Source organism: Alexandromys fortis, unplaced genomic scaffold (assembly GCF_014885135.2).
Source record: "Alexandromys fortis isolate MF-2015 unplaced genomic scaffold, M_Fortis_MF-2015_v1.1 scaffold_39, whole genome shotgun sequence".
Taxonomy (NCBI): Eukaryota; Metazoa; Chordata; class Mammalia; order Rodentia; family Cricetidae; genus Alexandromys; species Alexandromys fortis.
The window spans coordinates 11874442-11894693 of record NW_026067918.1 but is presented as its reverse complement, the minus strand read 5'-3'; the positions used below and the strand labels follow the sequence as shown (position 1 = coordinate 11894693).

The 20252-nt window shown below is 53.8% G+C and overlaps 1 protein-coding gene across 5 annotated transcripts in view; it reads left to right on the top strand.

The window, feature by feature from the left end:
• Tbc1d16 (TBC1 domain family member 16) overlaps window positions 1–20252 on the top strand; it is an 84894-nt gene that overhangs the window by 9446 nt on the left and 55196 nt on the right. For all 5 annotated transcript variants that reach the window (XM_050140264.1, XM_050140262.1, XM_050140266.1 and 2 more), the window contains exons 2-3: window positions 7726–7961; window positions 9189–9783. In XM_050140264.1, the coding sequence (XP_049996221.1) occupies window positions 7784–7961; window positions 9189–9783 (773 nt within the window). In that variant the 5' untranslated portion in view covers window positions 7726–7783. The remainder of the gene's footprint in view (window positions 1–7725; window positions 7962–9188; window positions 9784–20252) is intronic.

Sequence of the window (20252 nt, the reverse complement as noted above, 5' to 3'; positions counted from 1 at the left end):
ACATGTGTGTGTAAATCTTCTGTGTGCTTATGTTTGCCTGTGCGTTTGCATTGGGAGCCTAGAAATCAGTGTTGGGTGTCTACCGACCGCTATTGTCTTTAAAAGTCACGGATGAGTATTGTGCGTGTGGCGTTTCGCATGCACGCTTTATACACAAGATGCCTTTTGCCTGTCACTCGCATGTGGTTAACTGTGGGAAGTTCCACTTGTCCCGTCACATGCGTAGGGAGAGGATTTTGGATCTGGGGGTTTTGAATTGGGGGTGTTGGTTCTGTTGCTGGAACGGACTGGCGGCTTTCACAGCGATAGGCCCGGAAGGCTCCGTCATGCATTTCAGTTCTTTTGCTGAGCGGCACTCTCTTGGCGGGACCTGAGTTTGTCCACTTAAGTCTTTTTGTTCCGGTTGAATAGAGTGAGCTGCTGTGAGGCCCACGCTCAGGCTTCCGGGGTGGCAGACTGCGTAAATGTCATCTTTGTACGTGTGTGCACAATGCATGTGCGTTCATGTGTGAGGGCGCATGTCCCGTGGCATACATGTGGCCATCAGAGGGCAACCTCCAGTGTTGGTCTTTCCTTCCACTCGGTGAGGCGGGCTATCTCCTGTGTGTGTAGCAATGGAGGCAGGATATCTCCTTTGTCTGTAGCATTGCATACCCCAGGTTGTGCCTAGACCAAGAGTTCTGGGAGGTTTTGTCTCTCATCCTCTTAAAATGAGTTTCAGGGTCTGGATGCAGGACGTCAGGATTGGGCAGCAAACACCTTTACCCGCTGAGCCATTGCCCAGGTCTAAACTATGTATATATGTTTAGAACAATTTTAGGTTTATAGAAAAGGCAGGGCATCCAGAAAGAACCGTTTGCACTTTTATAAAACCTCCAACCATGCTCACAAGTTTCTGTTGTTGTTTTTAATAGTACGTTAGGTAACTGAATTTACCACTTTAACCATTTCTGAGCTTAAGTCTCAGGTGTTAAGCGTGTTCTCAGGGTTGTAGTGGTCACTATAGCATTGGCCGTGTGCTGGAACCCGAGTCCCACCTGCTCCCTCACCTGCTCCTCCCTCCCTGCCTCTGTTCCTTGCTGGGATCCCTTCCAGCCAGCTCCCAGTCCCTCCCATAGGCTCAGCGCAGGTGCCAGGCCCCTGATAGGTCTTTCTGTCCCTGCTCATCCTCCTCTCTGCTTTTCTGCCTTTGGGCCTTGTGAACTGTGTGGAGCCCCTGGCATCTCTCTCTTGCAATGACCTCCTTGGGGACTTGGTGCTTCTGCTGGGGACTACCTATGGATCTTCCAGCACACATGGAAGTGGGGACACATGCTAGGTGAAAGAGCACAGTGTCCACCCTGGATTCCGGAGGTATGAGAAGCTGTGTAGCAACCCACCCTGACTCCTGCTGCTGGTCTGCCGCCACGTCCTTGCTCTGCTGCCACCCGGCAGGCGTCCCTGTGACAATGGGATAAGAGGCCGGTGCTCAGGATGCTGGTGGAGCCTGTAGGCTGGCTGGTTCAGGCTAGTGGACTTGGGAGAGGGGGGATCGGGGCTGTATCAAAACAACCCTCTGCAATTAGGTTCTACAATGACGGTAAAGGCAAGTGGGCAGAAGGGCCACTTGACCCCCTGCCCCGCTCCTGAGGTCCCCCAGAGCAGCTGCTGCTCAGTAGGATGCAGCCACGTCCTAAAGGACTTGGTGGGGAGCCAGGGTGACTTGACCTTGGCTTCCAAGGGGACGGTTCAGTTACTGACAGGGTCCTGGCTTTCCCTGAGGGCCTCCAGATCACAGGTGTCTCGAATCCTCAGGAGACCCGAGCTGCTCTTTGCACCTGCTTCCTTGGTCGCGTCGAGGAGCCCGTGACACTACAGACTAGCCTCTGTCTGGTCCTTGGCTTGGGAGTGGACACACCAAGGGACAATATCCAGCCAAGTCCTGGTTATGGAACAGGCAGGGTTTGCCATGATCTGGACAGTAGGGACTGTGGTCAGAAGCCAGAGCTGGCCAAGGCATTGTGGGATGTGGCTGTCCAGCTGCTCCAGCGCCCTACAGAGCTAGGGAACAACCCAGGAATGCCTGCTCTGAAAACCCAGTGCTGCCTGGGCACAGATAAGCACTGGGCTGCTGGGGGCGCGGGGAGACTTCTGCAGCTTGGAGTCACCCAGCCCCCGCTCTTCACGCTGACAGTGAGACCGAGTTGGAAACCTGAGCAGCTGACTTGTCATTATTTGTGCAGCTGGAGAATGGGGCAGGGCTGCTCATAGCTCTGGAGGGCGTGGTACACAGCGTGTGTGTGTGTGTGTGTGTGTGTGTGTGTGTGTGTGTGTGTGTGCGCGCGTGTGCGTGTGTGCGTGTGCGCGCGCACCTCTGGTACATGCGGCCTGTGTTTTCCGTATCTGTGCTTGAAGCTTCCTGCAGGCAGCTGGAGGTTGGAGAGTCCTGCCTGCAGCATTGATGGTGGACCCCATACTCCTTTCTGGCCTGGCCCCAGAGTGGTGCTGACCACCCCGGCTGCTGAGTTTTGCCTCTTCCTGCTCAGCCCTCATTCCCTGAGGGTTTTGGGATTCTTTCCCATCCTGCTATTAGTTTTCCCCAGCTGGGACTCAGGATGGGTTATGGGCCCTGAACAGGAAGCCATTGTCAGTAGAGCCAGCACCGGCATCGGGACCCAGGCTTCTGCTGGCTGGCGTGCATCCCACTAGCTCTCCTCGCCACAAGGTGGCGGGTGTGGCAGCCCCTACAGAGCAGGGAGCTGTAGTGTGAGCTGGGAGTTGGGGAGGGACGCTCATGAGAGCAAGGGAGCAAGCCCCACCTCAGCCCACCCCGTCCCTGGGCCTGCGGGCAGCTCTGGCCCTTGGCTGGACAGGGAAGCGCCCTGAGATGGACCCCAGTCACCTCTCACAATCGCAAAAGCAGGGCACATGCCTGGGGTTCCCAGTGAGGTCACAGGCACCGTGTGCCTCTGGAAGGCTACTTGCTGGAGGTTTACCCTCAAGGCCTCAGAAACAAGCTATGGTTTCGTGGGCCCAGAACTGCCAGGCACCAGAGGTGAAGGCCCAGATGCCATGTCAGCCAGTGCCTGGTGAGAACATCTGGGGTCTTGGCAACGGTCCCTAACCTAGTTCTGCTTGTCATTGGAGGTTGGGCTGTCTGTTGTCATGCACTTCGTTCCTGGTGCTGGCCATAGGGTGAGGGTGAAAGCATGCAGGAACTAGGGGTCCCTGCCACCCTGCTTCTCACTGGACTGCGCCCATGGTGACCTGCACCATCGGAGCACGCTGGTAGTGAGATGCATGGATCCTCGTGTGTGAGTGCACACACATGCTCCTCAGGTGTGCGGCATGGATGTGTCTGCGTGGAGGGTGTTCACAGCTAAGGGGCCCGAGCATCCCAGCAATATGAATTTATTATTGTTGCTTTTCCTGCTTTTATCAGTTACCGGTAAAAGCACGCACAGTAATAAAACTGGTCTAGGTGCTCACTGTGGACTGGCTGCCAGTCATCTCCCAGGCTCTCCCAGGTAGACGCCCGCCCACATCACGGCAGGCTTTCTGAGATAGCAATGGTGGTTTCCTGAAAATCAAAGCCGTAAGAAAGACAGGATGAAAGACAAACCATGTAGTGGATTTGTGGCTTGAGAAGAGTTCTGGGAGGGAGAAAGGAAGTCAGAGGAATCCTGGGAAATGGGAGCCTCAGGTCCTCCAAAGTAGGTAGATGCAATTGCAGGGTGTGGTGATGCACGCCTGCCATCCTGGCACGGATTGGGGGGTGGGATGGGGAGGGAGATAGAAGGTGGGGCAAGAGTCCTAGTTAGCCTTCTGTTGCTGTGACAGACCAGGATCAATAGTGTCTATGGGGGCTGGAGAGATGGCTCAGTGGTTAAGAGCACTGACTGCTCTTCCAAAGGACCTGGGTTCAATTCCCAGCACCCACATGGCAGCTCACAATTGTCTGAAGATCCAGTTGCAGGGGATCTGACACCTTTACACCAATGCATATTAAATAAACCATAAAAAATATTTTTTAAAAAAGCGTCTAGGGCTGGGCGGTGGTGGCGCACGCCTTTAATCCCAGCACTCGGGAGGCAGAGGCAGGTGGATCTCTGTGAGTTCGAGGCCAGCCTGGTCTACAAGAGCTAGTGCCAGGACAGGCTCCAAAGCTACAGAGAAACCCTGTCTCGAAAAAAAAAAAAAACCAAAAAACCAAAAACAAAAACAAATAAAAAAGCGTCTAGTGAAGAAAAGGTTTATTTCCACTTCTGCATCGGGGCAGCAATTCAAGACAGGAACCTGGAAGCCGTGGAACAAGCTGCTTACTGGCTCCCTGCTCCTGACTGGCTCAGTTTGTTTTCTTAACACACCCCAAGGCCATCTGCTAGGGATGGCGCCGCCCAAAGTGGGCTGGGCCCTCATACATTAATCATTAATCAAAAAAAAAAAAAAAAAAAAGCTCCCACAGACATGCCTTCAGGTCAGTCTGATGGAGACATTTTCTCAGTTGAAGGTCTTCTCAGTTGACTCAAGGTTGTGTGAAGGTAACAAAAGCTAGCCAGTACACAGGCCAGAGGATCTTGAGTTCAGTGACAGCCTGGCCTGGACACAAAAGCTGGAGATAGCAGCTAAATGACAGACTAGTGCACTGTGTGTATGAGGCCCGGAGCATGAGCCCCAGCAGTACACACGTGGAGCCCTGGGTATGATCCTCAGCAGCACACATGGGGCCCTGGGTGTGATCCCCAGCAGCACACACATGAGGCTCTGGGAGTGATCCCAGCAGTACATATGGGGCCTTGGGTGTCATCCCAGCAGCACACAATTGGGGCTCTGGGTGTGATCCCCAGCAGTACACACGTGGGGCCCAGAGTGTGATCCCCAGCAGCACATGTGGGGCCCAGGGTGTGATTCTCTGCAGCACACGTGGTGTCCTGGGTGTGATCCCCAGCAGCACACATGTGGGGCCCTGGGTGTGATCCCAGCAGCACACACAAGGCAGAGCTTGGCATTTTCCATTTCTGTGTTAATAGCCCCAGGCTGCCATAAGATGTAAACTCAGAACATGTCTGTCTTAGGGTTTCTATTGCTGTGAAGAGACACCGTGACAATGGCAACCCTTATAAAGGAAATCATTTAATGGGGTGGCTTACAGTTTCAGAGGTTCGGTCCACTGTCGCCCTGGTACCGCAGGGCATGCAGGCAGACATGGTGCTGGAGAGGGAACTACAGTGCTATGTCTCCATCAGCAAGCAACAGGAAGTGAACTGAGTGTCACACTAAGTGGAGCTTGAGCAGAGGAGACCTCAGAGCTCACCCCCACAGTGACACTCTTCCTCCACCAAGTCCACATCTACTCCAACAAAGCCGTATCTCCTTGGGGGGGGGGTGGGGGCAGTTACATTCAAACTACCACAGGGCCCTTGGGCAGGAAGCATTTATTTTTTCATATCTTTGGAAGCTAGAAGCACAAGGCCAAGGAAGTTCGTTCCTTCCTAGGCTGAGAGGGAAAATGACCCCTTGGCCCATCCCCCAGGCCTGTAGGTGGCCTTCTTCAAGCCACGTAGCTATGAAGGTGGGTCAGCTTGAGTTCCTGTTGGATAATATCGATCTGAGCAGGGAGTTAGGACAACACACGAGCCCCGGGGAATGTGTTCAATCTCCGACCCCAGGGAAGTGTGTTTGTAATGTAACCTAAAGAAAGATAACGTCCCAGTGGGTGGGTTTTTACATTTTTAAACCACTGTAATTTTAGACTAGACATAGACGATGAAAACAAATCTTGGATTGAGTTATTTAGGGCAGTGTGTTCTTCTTATATCTTCCATAACTTCCTTCCTCCTTCCCTCCTTCCTCCTCTTCCTCATTCCCCTTTTTGGAGACAGGGTTTCATATAACCTTAAACTCACCATGTAGCTGAGGATGGTCTTGAACTTCAGATTTTTCTGCCTCCACTTCCCAAGTGATTGCTGGGATTGCAGGCATGCATCACCACACAAGGGTTTATGCAACACTTGGGATGGAGCCCAGGGCTTTCTGCATGTTAGGCAGGCATTCATCTACCAACTGAGCCACACATCCCCACTCCCCCTAGCCCCCCATCTACCAACTGAGCCACACCCCCATTTACCAACCGAGCCACACCCCTGGCCCATCATAACTTTTCTTAGACTTTTTTTTTCTTCCCCAGTGCTGGAGATCCATGTAGGATCTGTATTTGCCAGACGAGTGTTCTACCACTGAGACACCCTATCCCGGACATTTCATGAAAAGCTTTATTATGCTATGTGTGTACATACACGATGGTTGGGTATGCTTTTGGGAGTCACTCTTCTATTGTGTGGCTCATAGCGATCAAACTTAGGTCATCAGGCTGGCAGCAAGTGCCTTTACCTGCTGAGCCTTTGAGTTGCCCCACCATCACCTTGACAAGGTGGTAGCCCATAGCTCAGGCTGGTCTCGAACTTACAATCATCCTGCCTCAGTCTTCCAGAGTCGGAAACTACACGCAGATGTTACCACACCCAGTGAGACAAAGAGTTTTAAAGTCGAAGACAGACTGAGGGTCCCTCCGTTCAGTGTGATGGAAAACAGACACCAGACAGCGGGTTTAATTTAGGGGAAAGAGGCAAAAAGCAAATACCTTTTGAAAATAAGAATTGTCTTACCAGAGTCAATGGCCCTGGCTAATGGGGAGCAGATTTGCCCTGGCTTGTTCAGAAGCAGCCAGGCCTCTAGGAACACGGGGAGGGAGGTTGCCTGCACACCCCGCCGGCCCAGCCCTCCCAGCAGGAGTGGGCACAGGAGAAGGAAGGCCTCCCTGCGGTCTGGGCTTCCTCCTCCTGTGCTGCTCTGATTGCCGGGATCCTGCGCTCTTGTTTGGCAAGCAGCAGGAGGATGCACCGCACGCCCACAGCCTGGCCTTTGGAACCTCCTCCCAAGCTTCCAGCACATTCTTTTGATTATCCTCAGTGTAGCTAAACAGTGTCACGTGAGGATGTTTTTGGTTTTCGGAAGCAGCTGAGTGCTCTTGGCAGCCAAGTCTGGGGCTGATGCAGCTCCCTGAGTAGTGTCGGGTTGAAAGGGCCAGGAGGAGTCTATGCATGCCTCTGCAGCCCCTGGAGGTCATGGCCACAACCGAGGCAGCCCGGGGCATCCCCGGAGGCAGGAAGGGACTGTTGCAGCGGGACACCAGACCCACAAGGTCTGAAGGATGTAAAATGTCTCGTTACTCATTTTTTTCATCTTAATGATGTTAAAAAAAAATCTGTGATTTAGCGGCTTATTAAAAGTAATTTCAATAGTTTTTCTTCTTGTCAAACATGGCTACTAGAAAGCATTACATTGTTTATGTGGCTTGTGTAGTTTCTGGGCCAGAGAAACGGTACCCTTCTTTTCTTCCTCCTCCTCTTCTCCCTCTTCTTCCTCCTCTGTCTCCTCTTCCTTTCTCTTCTTCCTCCTCCTCCTTTCTCCCCTTCCTCCCTTTGGTTCTCAGAAGCAATTGAGGGCCGTTGGCAGCCAAGCCTGGCAGGGATGCAGCCGCTCTCTAAGTCATGTGGAAATGTAAGGCTCAAAACTGCGTGCACAGATGCCCGTAGTCTGTTGTAGGCTGAGCCTGGGGAGGCTGCGCAGCATGGCCTCACATGCGCTATGCCAGCATGATCCAGAAGCCGCTGAGCTCTGAGGGCACCGGGCAGCACACATCCCTGACCGTGATCTCCGATACATCTCCTCTCTTCTCCCCTGCAGGTCTTGACACGCCCTGCCCGGGCCAAAGCGCACGGAGGATGGAAACGTGCGCTCAGCCATGTCTCTGGGCCGCCTCCTTCGCAGGGCCTCCTCCAAGGCCTCGGACCTCCTGACCCTCACCACAGGGGGCAGTGGCGGGTCCCCCTCCATCCTGGATGGAGAGATCATCTACTCCAAGAACAATGTCTGCGTGCATGCACCTGAGGGGCTCCAGGGTCCTGGGGAGCACCACCCAGGTGAGAAGGCAGGGAGGGGAGGACTGAGGCCCGAGGGACTGGCTGGATCTCCCCAAGAATTCACACTTTTTTGTTTGCCCTCCCTTGGGGCTCTGCAGTTTGAGGCATCAGGGACCAACACTCTGGAGAGCAGGAAGGGAAACTCCCTAGACTCTGTGTTGGACGTGTGTGTCATCTGTGGCCATTCTTGGGACATTTTTGGTCTCCAGGAATGGATCCTTCTCTGCGGTCAGTGTTCTGGGAGGCACAGGTCCCCACTGCCACCTTCAGCTATTCTAGGAGTTCCCTTAGACTTGAGGGGACTCATCCTAGGACACTTGGGCATCTGTGGCTTAGAGAAAGCAACTTCAGAGTAGTTTGCCAAGCAGAGTGGAAGCTGAGCAAAGGCATTTCAAACGGGCTTAAGCGTGAGGAGAACGAGACATGCCGAGTGGATGAGGGCCCTCCTGGGAGTGTGCACGCGGGCGTCTCTCTGGTGAGGTCCTAGCTGGCCCATGGGGACTAGACCCCATCCCACAGGCTGGGGACAGGAGCCTCACATGTGAAGCATGGGTGGGGTTCTAGGCCGAGATCAGGGGCTGCAGGGCCCACTCAGCTGAGAGTCTAAAACAATCGCTATAAGGAACACAGCTACCTTGGGGGATCCTGTGCTCTAACTGTGGTGTTTTGATGGAAGGTCAAGGATGTTTTAGGTTCTCTAAAATCTTTATCCTTAAGGCTTGTCACAAGGGTGTGGGAACAGCCTCCCCATCGTGGGACTGTTATGAACAGCTGGCTGATTTTCCCAGCCTCTGCCAAACATAGAAGCGTGCCAAGGAGATTTGGCTGGAGTTCGAGCCCCCGGGGATATATGTGGTTACTGTTGGCTGTTGCCTAAAGGGTTTTGAATCACAGAATCGGGGAAGCCTGGGATGGTGTGTCATAGCCCAGGAACTGGGGTACCTCTGAATAGTCGGGTCTGTGTTGGGAGGTGCCACTTCCCCTCCCCGGGGCTTGGTACTGATGAACAGACAGATTCTTTCCCCAAAAACGACAGTAAAAAAGACAAACCAGGAATGCCATGACTAAGGGGGCCCATGTGCTACCCATCTGCCCACCTTGGATCTGTTCTTACGGTGATGGAAGGCTGGGTCGCCCATCTGCCTCCCTCCTCTTAGAGATGAACACATAGCTAGGATGCCACCTGCCCAGCCCCTGACTGACAGCCCTGCAACTAACCCCCCACAGGGTACCTGTGCTTGTACATGGAGAAGGATGAGCTGCTGGGGGCTACCCTCATCTTGGCATGGGTCCCCAACTCTCGCATCCAGAAGCAAGACGAGGAGGCCTTACGCTACATCACTCCCGAGAGCTCCCCTGTGCGCAAGGCACCGCGCCCTCGGCGGCGGCGCACCACGAGCCTGGGAGCCCCCTACCAGCCCTCTCCCACAGAGCCAAGGCCTCTGCTGACCCCCAAGGATGAGGACATCCTGGTGGTCCAGAACACCCAGGGAACTGTGCACGTCAGCCCTACATCTGAGGATGGGGAGAAGCTGGTGCAGAGCCCGGAGCTGGATGGGCCCCTGCCCACTTCACAACCTGTCCACAGCGACTCTGGGATCCTGTCTACCGTCAGCTCACAGGATGGGACAGAGTATGGCCGGGAGGCACGGCCTGAGGCCGTGGAGGAAGAGGGCTCCTTGGAGTTGTCAGCTGATGGTGTGAGCAGGGATAGCTCCTTCGACTCTGACTCTGATGCCTTCTCCTCACCTTTCTGCCTCTCCCCCATCAGCGCAGCCCTTGCGGAGGGGAACAGCTCCGCATTCCTGGAGAGCGAAGGCAGGTGAGTTCCTGATGCAGAGGCGGAGACCTGACCTGGGTTGCAGGAAGTAGTTGCTTTCTCACCCCACCTGCCTGGCCCACGAGGTCCTGGCTCAGGCTGAGGGCCAGCCCTGGTGACTGAGAAAGATAGAGTGTGTCTGTGTTCATCTTACCCAGTCCTCATGCTCCCGACCCCCTCCTCTTCCACAGTCTCCCGCTCCTAGGGCTATTGACTGGTACGATGGCCACTGACCAAGGTCCCACTCTTTGGACTTCACTGTTCACATGCCAGGAGTGTGTTTGGTGTCTCAACCCCCTGGCACACTCCTGCTGGTGAGCCTGGGTGGTGCTGTGAGTGAGTTCATGCCATTGCCTGGCCCCTTCTGTCTGCACTGCCCCGCGCCTACCTGACAGGTCGCCTGCCCCACAGAGGTTCCTCCCTATTGCCAGGTGCAGAGGTAGAAACAGCCCTGGGTGTTTGACAAAGGACGGTCGCATTTACTCCTGCTGACGGCCCATGGGGAGCTGGGGAGCCCGGACTAGATGCCATATGCTATACTTTCAGGAGTCCGGAATAGGACTGGCTCGCCTTGCAGGGGGTCCTCCGGCCTTGGAGCCCATGCTAATATCCCTGACCAAGGAGGGCTGTCACCATGCCACCCAGTGTCCTCAGGGCTCTTGGGGGAGACACAGCACACGTGCTCACCCCAGATAGGAAACCCACAACAGACCGAAGTAGTACGGATACCACCAGAGTCCACACTGGTGAACCAGTGCATCCTGTTGAGGTTATTCACAGGAGCAGAAACGACCCAAAGACCGCGGCATCACCAAAGCCACGTCGGCATGGTGACAGCTCACAAGGCTGGGGACCTGCAGGCAGCTCATGAGGTTGGAGAGTGTTCTATTCAGGTGCCTCAGTTGGTCTGAACCTCTTCAGGGCGGCTCGGCTGTTTTTGCTTCTTCCAGGCGGCGTCTGGTCTGGCCTGGGATTCTTCTTTGCAGCTTTGCACAATCTCTGAGGGAGTCTCAGCTTTTGTTGTTTACTCTGGCAGAGCGGGACCTAGTGAGTCTGGTCGGCTTCAGGGACTTCCTGGGGCTATTTTGAGTTGTTCGCCTTGGTTTCTTCAGGAGCTTCCTGCAGGGTTGAATGTTTCAATCTCAGCGCAAATTGTTACAGAACAGGACCCCAGAGCTCCTCGAGTGTACATTGTAACTGCACAAACCCAAGGATGAACATGTCTGACAGCAGGGTCTCCTGAATCCCAGACATGGTCCTCAGCTCCTTAGATTTAGATAAGATGAGGATAATTAATGATGGTGGTGAGGGCCGGCCTAGCCAGAGAGGATGTGGCTAATTACTGACTCACGAGTAGCGCGGGGATTTTGGTGGACATCAGTGCTGTAGTGATGGCGCACTGGGGTCTGTTGGCTCTGGATTATGCATGCCTGTGCTCTGTGATAGGTCCTGGTGCTGTCCCCTGTGTTTGAGATGGAGGGAGGCGGCCATGCCTTATCCGTAGCCTACAGTTTGTGGCTGAACATGGACAGACCCTCTGTCCAGCCGTCCCGTCCTGGGAGGGGGATCCAGGCATGCCTAGTCTGCCGCTGAGCTGTGGCTTTCTGCTTAGCATGGATCTGAGGCAAACTTATCTTCCGGGAGCCACTGCTTCCCCATTGTAAGGTACAGACCATAATATACACTTCATGGCTTTACTGGAGTCCTCAGGTGCACTGGCCCTCAGAATTCTGGGTTCTTGTGTCTTCAGGCTTATCCCCTTCCCTACTCCTGACGGTTGTGATCCTTAGTTCCAGGGTGCCCTTGCATCTGGCTTTTGACAGACCACCTCCATTCCCCACAGGTAGAAGTGGGCACCTTTATCTTCCTCTTCTCTGTCTTCCCCTGGAGCCTGGATCACACCCTCAGACTGGATGCCCGGTCCATGGCTGGCAGTGGGCAGTAACTTCAGAACCCATAGTCAGTGTCTGACGCTTGCTTTACTCCTGGCCGTGGAGTCTTGTGCATCCGAAGTGTAGCTGCCTCGTGGGGGTGAGATGCAGCTCGGAGCCCCCCACCCCACCCCAGGGCTGGTGGGTGTTAGGGTCAAGGCTGGGGTACATGATCTGGGAGCCTGGCCTGGGTGCTGTTCTCCTGCAGAGGCTGGCTCTTGGTGCTCCTCTTCCGTGCCCCTCCTCATGATGCAAGCTGTGCCGTAGCTTAAGACCACTGTCTCCGTACTGCTTGTTCCCTGGGTGTCTGCTGTGGTGCCCAGCAGGTTCACGATGCTTGCCCTTTGTGCTGTATCAGTGCATGTCGGTCCAGTGCGTGTTGCTGTGACAGAATGCCCGAGGCTGAGTGCTCATGGAGAAGGGAAGATGGGGCGTGCAGGTGCAGGCTTTTGCTGCCAAGCCGGAGGATCTGAGCTCAGTCTCCAGAACCTAAGTGCTGTAAGGAGAGAACTCTCCAGAGTCCTTCTCTCACCTCCACACGTGTGGCATGCACGCCCTCTCATTTTCTCTCTTTTTTTTAATTAAATTTTATTTATTATATATACAGTGTTTGTCTGCATGTATTCCTGCAGGCCAGAAGAGGGCACCAGATCTCATTATAAATGGTTGTGAGCCATCCTATGGTTGCTGGGAATTGAACTGAGGACTCTGGAGAAGCAACCAGTGCTCTTAACCTCTGAGCCATCTCTCCAGCCCCTCTCTCGTTTATTTTAAACATGAATAGATATGTACATTAAGAATGGGCTGGAGAGATGGCTGCAAAATTTCAGATGTACAAGTAAGAGGTATGTGTAAGTCACCATGTAGAGGTTGAAAGCCCAGGCCTGCTGGAGGCGCTGCAGTCCATCTCTGGTCTCTAGTGAGGCCCTTGGTGGCTGTGTCTTGTGATACTAAAGTCCCCCCTTAAAGATGGGAGGCCAGATCACAGGGAGGGGCTGGCTGACCTTTTCATTACACACCCTTCACTGGTCCCAAGAGAACTATGACAATTCTTTCTGAAGCCATGCCCCTTTGCCCTAATGGCTGTATGCTAGGTTCCACCTTCTCAAGGCTTCTCTGCAGCACAGCACAGCTGAAGATGTGGCTTCCAAATCCCAACCTATGAGCCCTTGCTGAGCATGATGGGAGGTTTCGTTTCAGCAGAAGTAGATTCTGGAAGGGGTTGGGCCCTGGGATCTGTGTTTCCCAGCCTGGTTTGTTTTATTCCTTGTGTCCTATGCCATGTTGCTTCCTATGGTGGGTTCTGTGAACACTGAGGGCAAGCCTGCCCAGCCCAGGAGTCCCCTGAAGACAAGCCTGCCCAGCCCAGGAGTCCCCTGAAGACAAGCCTGCCCAGCCCAGGGGTCCCCTGAAGACAAGCCTGCCCAGCCCGGGAGTCCCCTGAAGACAAGTCTGCCCACCTCAGAGGTCCACGGATGCTCTGGCCTCACAAGACTATTTGTTTAAATAGTATCCCTGGGTCTATGGAGGAGCGTCTGAACATCAAGTTTGTTTATTGAGACAGAGTCATATATAGCGCAGGATGGCCTTGAACTTGCTATGTAGCTAAGGATAACCTTGGCTTCTGATCCTCTCACCTTCCGGATGCTGGGATTACGGCGGTGTGCTGACCATACGGGGTTTATTCTGTGCCAGGATCCAGTCCAGGGCCTCGTGCATGCTAAGCAAGCCCTCTGTCATCTGAGCTACACCCCCAGCCCCTGGGCTACTTTAATGCAGCGCTGAGGATTGAACTCAGATCCCTTTTATCTTTCAGACAGGCTCTTGGTAAGAGGTCCAGCCTGACTTTGGACTCACACTGTAGCTCAGGCAAGCCTTTAATTTCTGTCTCCGTGACTCAGCTCCCGAGTGGCTGGGGTGACAGGCCTGGGCGTCCAGGTCATCGTTCTATTTTGAACTCCCCAAGGAGTTTATATTGGCAACAGCTCGGAGAACCTTGACAGTGGGGGGCCCAAGGGGAGAGTGGGTCCTGTGTGCTGGGCTGAGAGAGTATTGGGGATGAGATCCAGAGCACAGGGTACCATACAGGGACTCAGCTCTGAGGATCTGAGTGCACCCACTTGTCCTACTCCTGGAATCGTGGGAATTGAGTCCCAGGGAGGCCAGGCCAGGGCAGGGCAGGGCAGGGCAGGGCAGATGATCTGGCTCATGGGTGCCCTCTAGTGGCAGAACTGAAGAACAACAAGTACAGGCAGAGTGGCTGGCAGGGGATGGGCCAGGAGAAAGACAGACATGGCAGAATTGCGTCCCTCTCCACTACTTGGTGGGAAGTTCACAGGAGGCCCGAGTGGCTGAAAGCAGGCCAGGGTCCTTTGGGCTGTCTACATTTATCTTCTGCCTCTGACATACAGCCAGGTAGGGTCCGTTTCTCAGAAAACCCAACCGTGTACAAAGCTTGGTGTTCTCTCTCCGACTCCCCTCCCAGGTCACAGTGACAGCCTGGTACCCATGGCCTGTTGATTCAAGACCTTGAGAGTGGATGCCTGAGACTTGGCTCACAGGGCGTGGGTTCTGGCGGCCTTGGCCTCCCTTTACCCTCCTGTCCCTTCCAAGATGTCAAGAAACACAGCCTCAGCCCTGGGGTGTGGAAGCTGATGCCATAGTCGGTGGGCATCATGTCACCTCTTTTACCCCCTAGAGGAATGTGTCAAGCCTGAAGAGCCAGCTGGTGCAAGCATGTGACTGACTCGTGTGAGCGTGTGGCTAGCTCGTGTGAATGTGTGGTTAGCTCGTGTGAGCGTGTGGCTAGTTCGTGCATGCGGCTAGCTCATGTGAATATGTGGCTAGCTCGTGTGTGTGGCTAGCTCGTGTGAGCATGTGGTTAGCTCGTGCAAGTGTGTGGCTAGTTCGTGCGTGTGGCTAGTTCATGTGAGCGTGTGGCTAGCTCTTGCGAGAATGTGGCTAACTTGTGTGAGCTGGCCTTACACTGGGAATAGAAATTACCCACAGACACTCAGCTTGTTTTGTCATGGTCCAAATGCCCTGTATGGAAAGTGTCCTAAGGAATAACCCAAGTTTCAGAAAGAAGAAAGTGCCACACAGATGACTAAGGGAACAAGGAAAGGACCCGCATACCCGCCAGAGAGAAGGAACAAGTAGCTGGGCCTTAGCTTCTGGCTAGGAAAGGACAATTGGCTGACAGTACCAGAGAGTGCCCCTGACTGTCTGCCTTCCCACGAGGTCTCTGACACCCCCTCCCTTCTCCAAGGCTTGCAGCATGAGGCAAAAGAAACAACCACCTTGGGAAGACCTGTGATGCTGTGTAGAAATTCCTAACAGCTCAAAAATGGGGTGGGACGGGGGTGATGATCAGTCAGTCACAAACATGGAGGCCCAAGCTCAGCCGTGGCACCATATACAGAGCCATGCGAGGGCATGTGCCTATGATCCCAGCACTCACAAGGCAGAGACAGGAGGATTCCTGGGGTCAGTGGCCAACCAGAGACCCTGTCTAAAACCAAATCAAAGCTGGGCCGTGGTGGTGCACACCTTTAATCCCAGCACTCAGGAGGCAGAGGCAAGAGAATCTCTGTGAGTTCAAGACCAGCTTGATCTATAAGAGCTAGTTCCAGAACAGCTAGGGCTATATTACACAGAGAAACCCTGTCTCAGAAAACCAAAGTAAGTAAGTAAGTAAAAATAAAACCAAATCAGCCGGGCGGTGGTGGCGCACGCCTTTAATCCCAGCACTCGGGAGGCAGAGACAGGCGGATCTCTGTGAGTTCGAGGCCAGCCTGGTCTACAAGAGCTAGTACCAGGACAGGCTCCAAAACCACAGAGAAACCCTGTCTCGAAAAACAAAACAAAACAAAACAAAAAAAAATAAAACCAAATCAAAACCAACCAACCCACCAAAAAGAACAGCAAAAGCAAGGTGCTGCCGCAGCGGCTCAGCGATTAAGAGTGCGGGTTGGTTGCTTTTTCGGAGACCTGGGGTCCAGTTCTCAGCATCCACAGCGGTTCACGACCCTCTGTAACTCCACTTTCAGGGGACGCGGTGAACTCTTCTGACCCCCATGGGTACCAGATACTCAAGTGGTACACAGACATTCAGGTAGAACAGCCATACACATGACACCCAAGGGTGACCCCTGGGTCCCACATACGTGTGCAAGCAAACATGCCGTGCACACTCGGACACACAAGGGAGGTGTGATGCCATGCCTGAACTGTGGGAAGGGCTGAGACATAAGTGGGGCTGTCAGTGTGTCTCCAGGACTCCAGCCGCGGAGGAGAACAGTCCAGATCAGTGCGGTCCAACATCATAGGCTTTCAGACCACAAACGTATGAACCCCTGAAACAGGGCACATTCAACCAAGAACTCCTATCTGTTCATTTATTTAGAGTCAGGTCTCGTGTAGCCCAGACTAGCTTAGAACTCACTAGTCAAGGATGACCTTGAAGTCATGAACCTCCTGCTTCAGCCTCCTGAGAGTGCAGGTGTGTAACTTCTGCCTATCTAGTGTGTTCAGTGTTGGGGATGGAACCCAGGGCTTCCTGCGTATTAGACACGCCCTCTACCAGCTGAGCACTTTAGCCATATGCACTGAGTGCTATTGATGGAAACGGCACCTCTGGCCGGTGGCTACCGTATTGGGTAGCCAAAGATAAGACATTGTGTGGGTGCAGGGCAGTTATGAGGCAGTTTTTATTTTTACTCACCTATTTTGTGATTATATTAATCTTAGAAAAAGACCTTAATTTTTAAAAAGTAGGTGGCCCTAAGCTGTCAGTCCTTGGAGATGCAGTAGGCAGGTCTCCATGAGCTCAGAGGCCAGCCTGATCCACATAGAGTTCCAGGAAAACCAGAGCTACATAGTGAGACCTTGTTTCAAAACAACAGAAAGCCTATGGGCTACACGCGGTTCAGCAGTTAAGAGTACTCTCACAGAGGAACAGGATTCAGTTCCCATCGCTCACAGTGTTGGCTCACAACCATCCAACACCCCAGTTCTAGGGCATTTAATCTGTTCGGAGCTTCAAGAGCACCAGACATGCATGTGGTGCAAATACATACGTACAGGCAAAACACATATGTAAAAATAAAATCTAAAGCCAGCCCAGCCTTCCAACAGTGTGACCAGACACTGATGGTCTGACACGTTGACTTCCAGGGAAACCATCTGAATCTTATCTCTAAGGATAATGACGGCCTCGTTCCCTCTCAGCAGGTCCTCCTGCTACTCTTGGTTCATATTCCCAGGGTTCTGACCCCAATGAAGACTGGTGATTAGGTGAGAGGCAGATGTGGTGGCCTCAGTCCTTGAGTCCCCTGCAGGGCTGCAGCCTTTTCCCGTGGTTCTGCTGGCTGACCGAGGCCCCGGGAAGCCTGTCTCAGGCTCAGAGGGGTAGAGTGTTAGTAAACAGCTTGGGCAGGGGCGGTGGTGTGGTCCCCCTGTCCCCCACCCTTCTCTCTGATGCTTCTGGGCATTTCCAGCCCAAGCAGTCTCCCTGTCTTGTGGTCTGGCTCCTTCCGACTGGAATACTTGCTCTCCGCTCACTCCTGCTGAAGCCCCAGCTACCAGCAGGTGGAAGACACTTCACCCCTGGATGGGGTTTATAGGAGGGGTTTTAATTTTTTTTTAGGAGACTTCATAAATTGCTTCCTGTGTAGGCAATTCATTGGTAGGATAGTTGTGTGTGGGTGCACCTATGTGGGGTACACATGCGTGTTCAGGTGGAGGGGAGGGGCCACATCAGTTTTTTTAATAGTTTTGCATCTTTTTAGATTTTTTGTTAACGTAGACCTGCAGGCCAGAAGAGGGCACCAGATCCCATTATAGATGGTGTGAGCCACTGTGTGGGTACTGTGAATTGAACCCAGGTCCTCTGGAAGAGCAGCCAGCGCTCTTAACCGCTGAGCCATCTCTCCAGCCCACCACCTCTCGCTGAACTGGCAACTATCTCATTTAGCCAAACAGACTGACCAGCGAGCCCCAGGATCCTCCTGCCCTGCCCTTCTCAGGGCTGGGAAGCTTCTTAAATGGGCGCTGGGCATCAAACTCAGGTTCTCGACTCCTCATTTCTTTTTGTTTTGTTTTTCTGAATTCATTTGTCCTGGCTGGCCAGGATGCAGAGAGGATCTGTGACCTTGAACCTCTGTTCCTCTCGTCTCTCCTTCACGTGCTGGGATTACGGGGGTTTGTCATCACACTTGGCTTGTCTGTAGGACCTTGATGGTGTGTTTGTGTGTGTGTGTTTGCTATGGGCATGTAGGTGCCCTTGGAAACCAGAAGAGGGTGTAAGAGTTTCAAGTGGTTATGAACTGCCTGGTGTGGGTGCTGGAAACCAAACTTGGGTCCTTTGGAAGATCAGTAAGTGCCCTTCACGGCTGAGACCCTCTCTAGCTCCTGTCTGTAGGGTCTTGAAAACCCCGTGTATCCCTTCGTTGCTGCCTCAGGGATAAGGACAAGGCTTGGCCTTTGAGGCGCCTGCCCTAACATCATGCAACCCAGTGGTCTCCAACCAGAACTTTGCATTTTACTAATGTTTATCAGATTTAAATCCTAAGGGTCACATGTGTGACTAGACACAGGTCTAGACAGGACAGTCCTGTGGGGGCAGGAGTAGGCCCTGGAGTTGGATTTATCCTCCCACCACAGAACAGGCCCACGAGATTCCCTGTTGGGAAAAAAAAGCAAAAAAGACAAAGCATCCTGAACAAGCAATAAGGGATCCCTCCATGAGGTGGCTGCTTTCAAGGAGAGCGAGGGGCAGGTTTTCAGGACGCCATGTGCAGAGCCTGGCGCAGCTGTTGCAATGGACATCTGCGCAGGTGTCACGCTGACCTGGGGCACTCGGGGTCAGCCCACCTGGAAGGGCGAGCAGGGTGGAATAAACCGTGTAAGTGGCTGAAGAATAGTTAATGGCATTACCGTGTGTGGTTGGCGTGGTGGCCTCGGCTTTTCCCACATGTGTAGAATACAGAGGTGAAGAGCCCTGAGAGCGAGCCAGATATCCAGGAAGGTTCTAGAATGAGTAAGCTTGGTGGAAACATGGGTCTGGAAGTGTAAGAACCTGGGTGCTGCCACAAAGGTTCCCGACACCCACTGCACCCTGCTCCAGGTGGCAGGGGTGTGATATTGCCCCCTGGTTGCTCGCTGGCTGGCCAGTTGATCTTTTTCTGGGTGACCATCTTGCACAGGGAGGCATGCCCAAGGACAAGCGAGCATCCTCTCAAGGTGATTAAGGGAGGCGAGAGTAACACTGCAGGAACTGCTTTGCAAGCCCTCTCTGCCTCTTCCTGTTCCTCTGCTCCCCCTCAGAAGCTGCCCAGCCCATGACGGTGTTCTGAGAACACCAAGAGGGGAATGAAGGGTCAGCCAGGGAATAAAGGGCAAGGAGAGAGGTTCGGAGGCAGGCGACTGGTGAGCAATGTCACAGGGAGGACTAGGGAGGGATCGGATGGGGTCAGGTGCTGGAGGCTGGTCCATGGATGCTGCCCCCCGCTGGTGTCAGGGAGGCGGGATCCTCCGGCCAAGGTTCTTGAGAGACACCTGGGAAGGACGGATCTTTCTGATCTTTCTGATATGCTGTGGGCCATTCCCGGTGTTTGAGGTGCCTGCACCCTGCCTTTCAGGAAACCCCGGGAAGACCCACACACCCCTTCAGCAGCCTGGCGCAGGAGGCTGCTGCTTCTGGGAGCTGTTGTTTGGGCTTGTTTGCGCTTCTGCAGCCCGGAGCTGAGATTTATTTCTTTAAAACATCCTCTCGCTCGACACTCCGCAATCTGTTCTGTGCGCCGAAAGACTCATCTCGCCGTATGTTTCCGTGGCACTTGGCAGGCTCCTTGCGGAGGCTGTCCCTCCCCAACCCGCCTCCGGTCCTGGTGGCTTTCCCCACCTTCACCTCCTGCCTGGAGGGTGGCACTTCAGGGCGTCCCCCAGGAGTTGCATGGAGAATAAATAGCGGCAGATCCGAGTGTCATGGACCCTTGGGGATGGCTAGGAACAGCCGGGGGCGGGGCCTCACTGCCGGGCCAGGAAACGTGGATGCCCAGGCTACAAGCAGGGCCCTGGTTGCTAGCTGCCCCTCAGCTTCCTGCTCATTAGCAGATTTTGGCTGCCACCCACTCCAGGAACTTGGAGGCCTTGCCAAGGAATCTGGACTGGGTCTCAACAGTGCCCAGTCCTTCCATGTGCCACTGTGCACATGTGTTTGGCTTATACACGACAATGGGAGGAGCTGTGGATTGGGGCCCAGGGGATCCAGTAGGGCTGCAGCCTGGTGCATTTTGTAGCCAGATACCCAGGTGTAAACTGTGCTTCATCTGTCCACAATACCCAGTGTGACTTCAGCAAGATTCTCACCTCCTAGCCTCAGTCTCCCCGTGTGGACTGGGGCCTTGGTGAGGGTGTGTGGTACCTGCAGAGCCCTGGACAGTAATCGCCGTTGCCATGGTGACCAGGCTTACAGGTAGCAGCTTGATAATGCCCAACAGAGTCATCTGCTCTGCCTGTGGCATGACAAAAAGCCACATG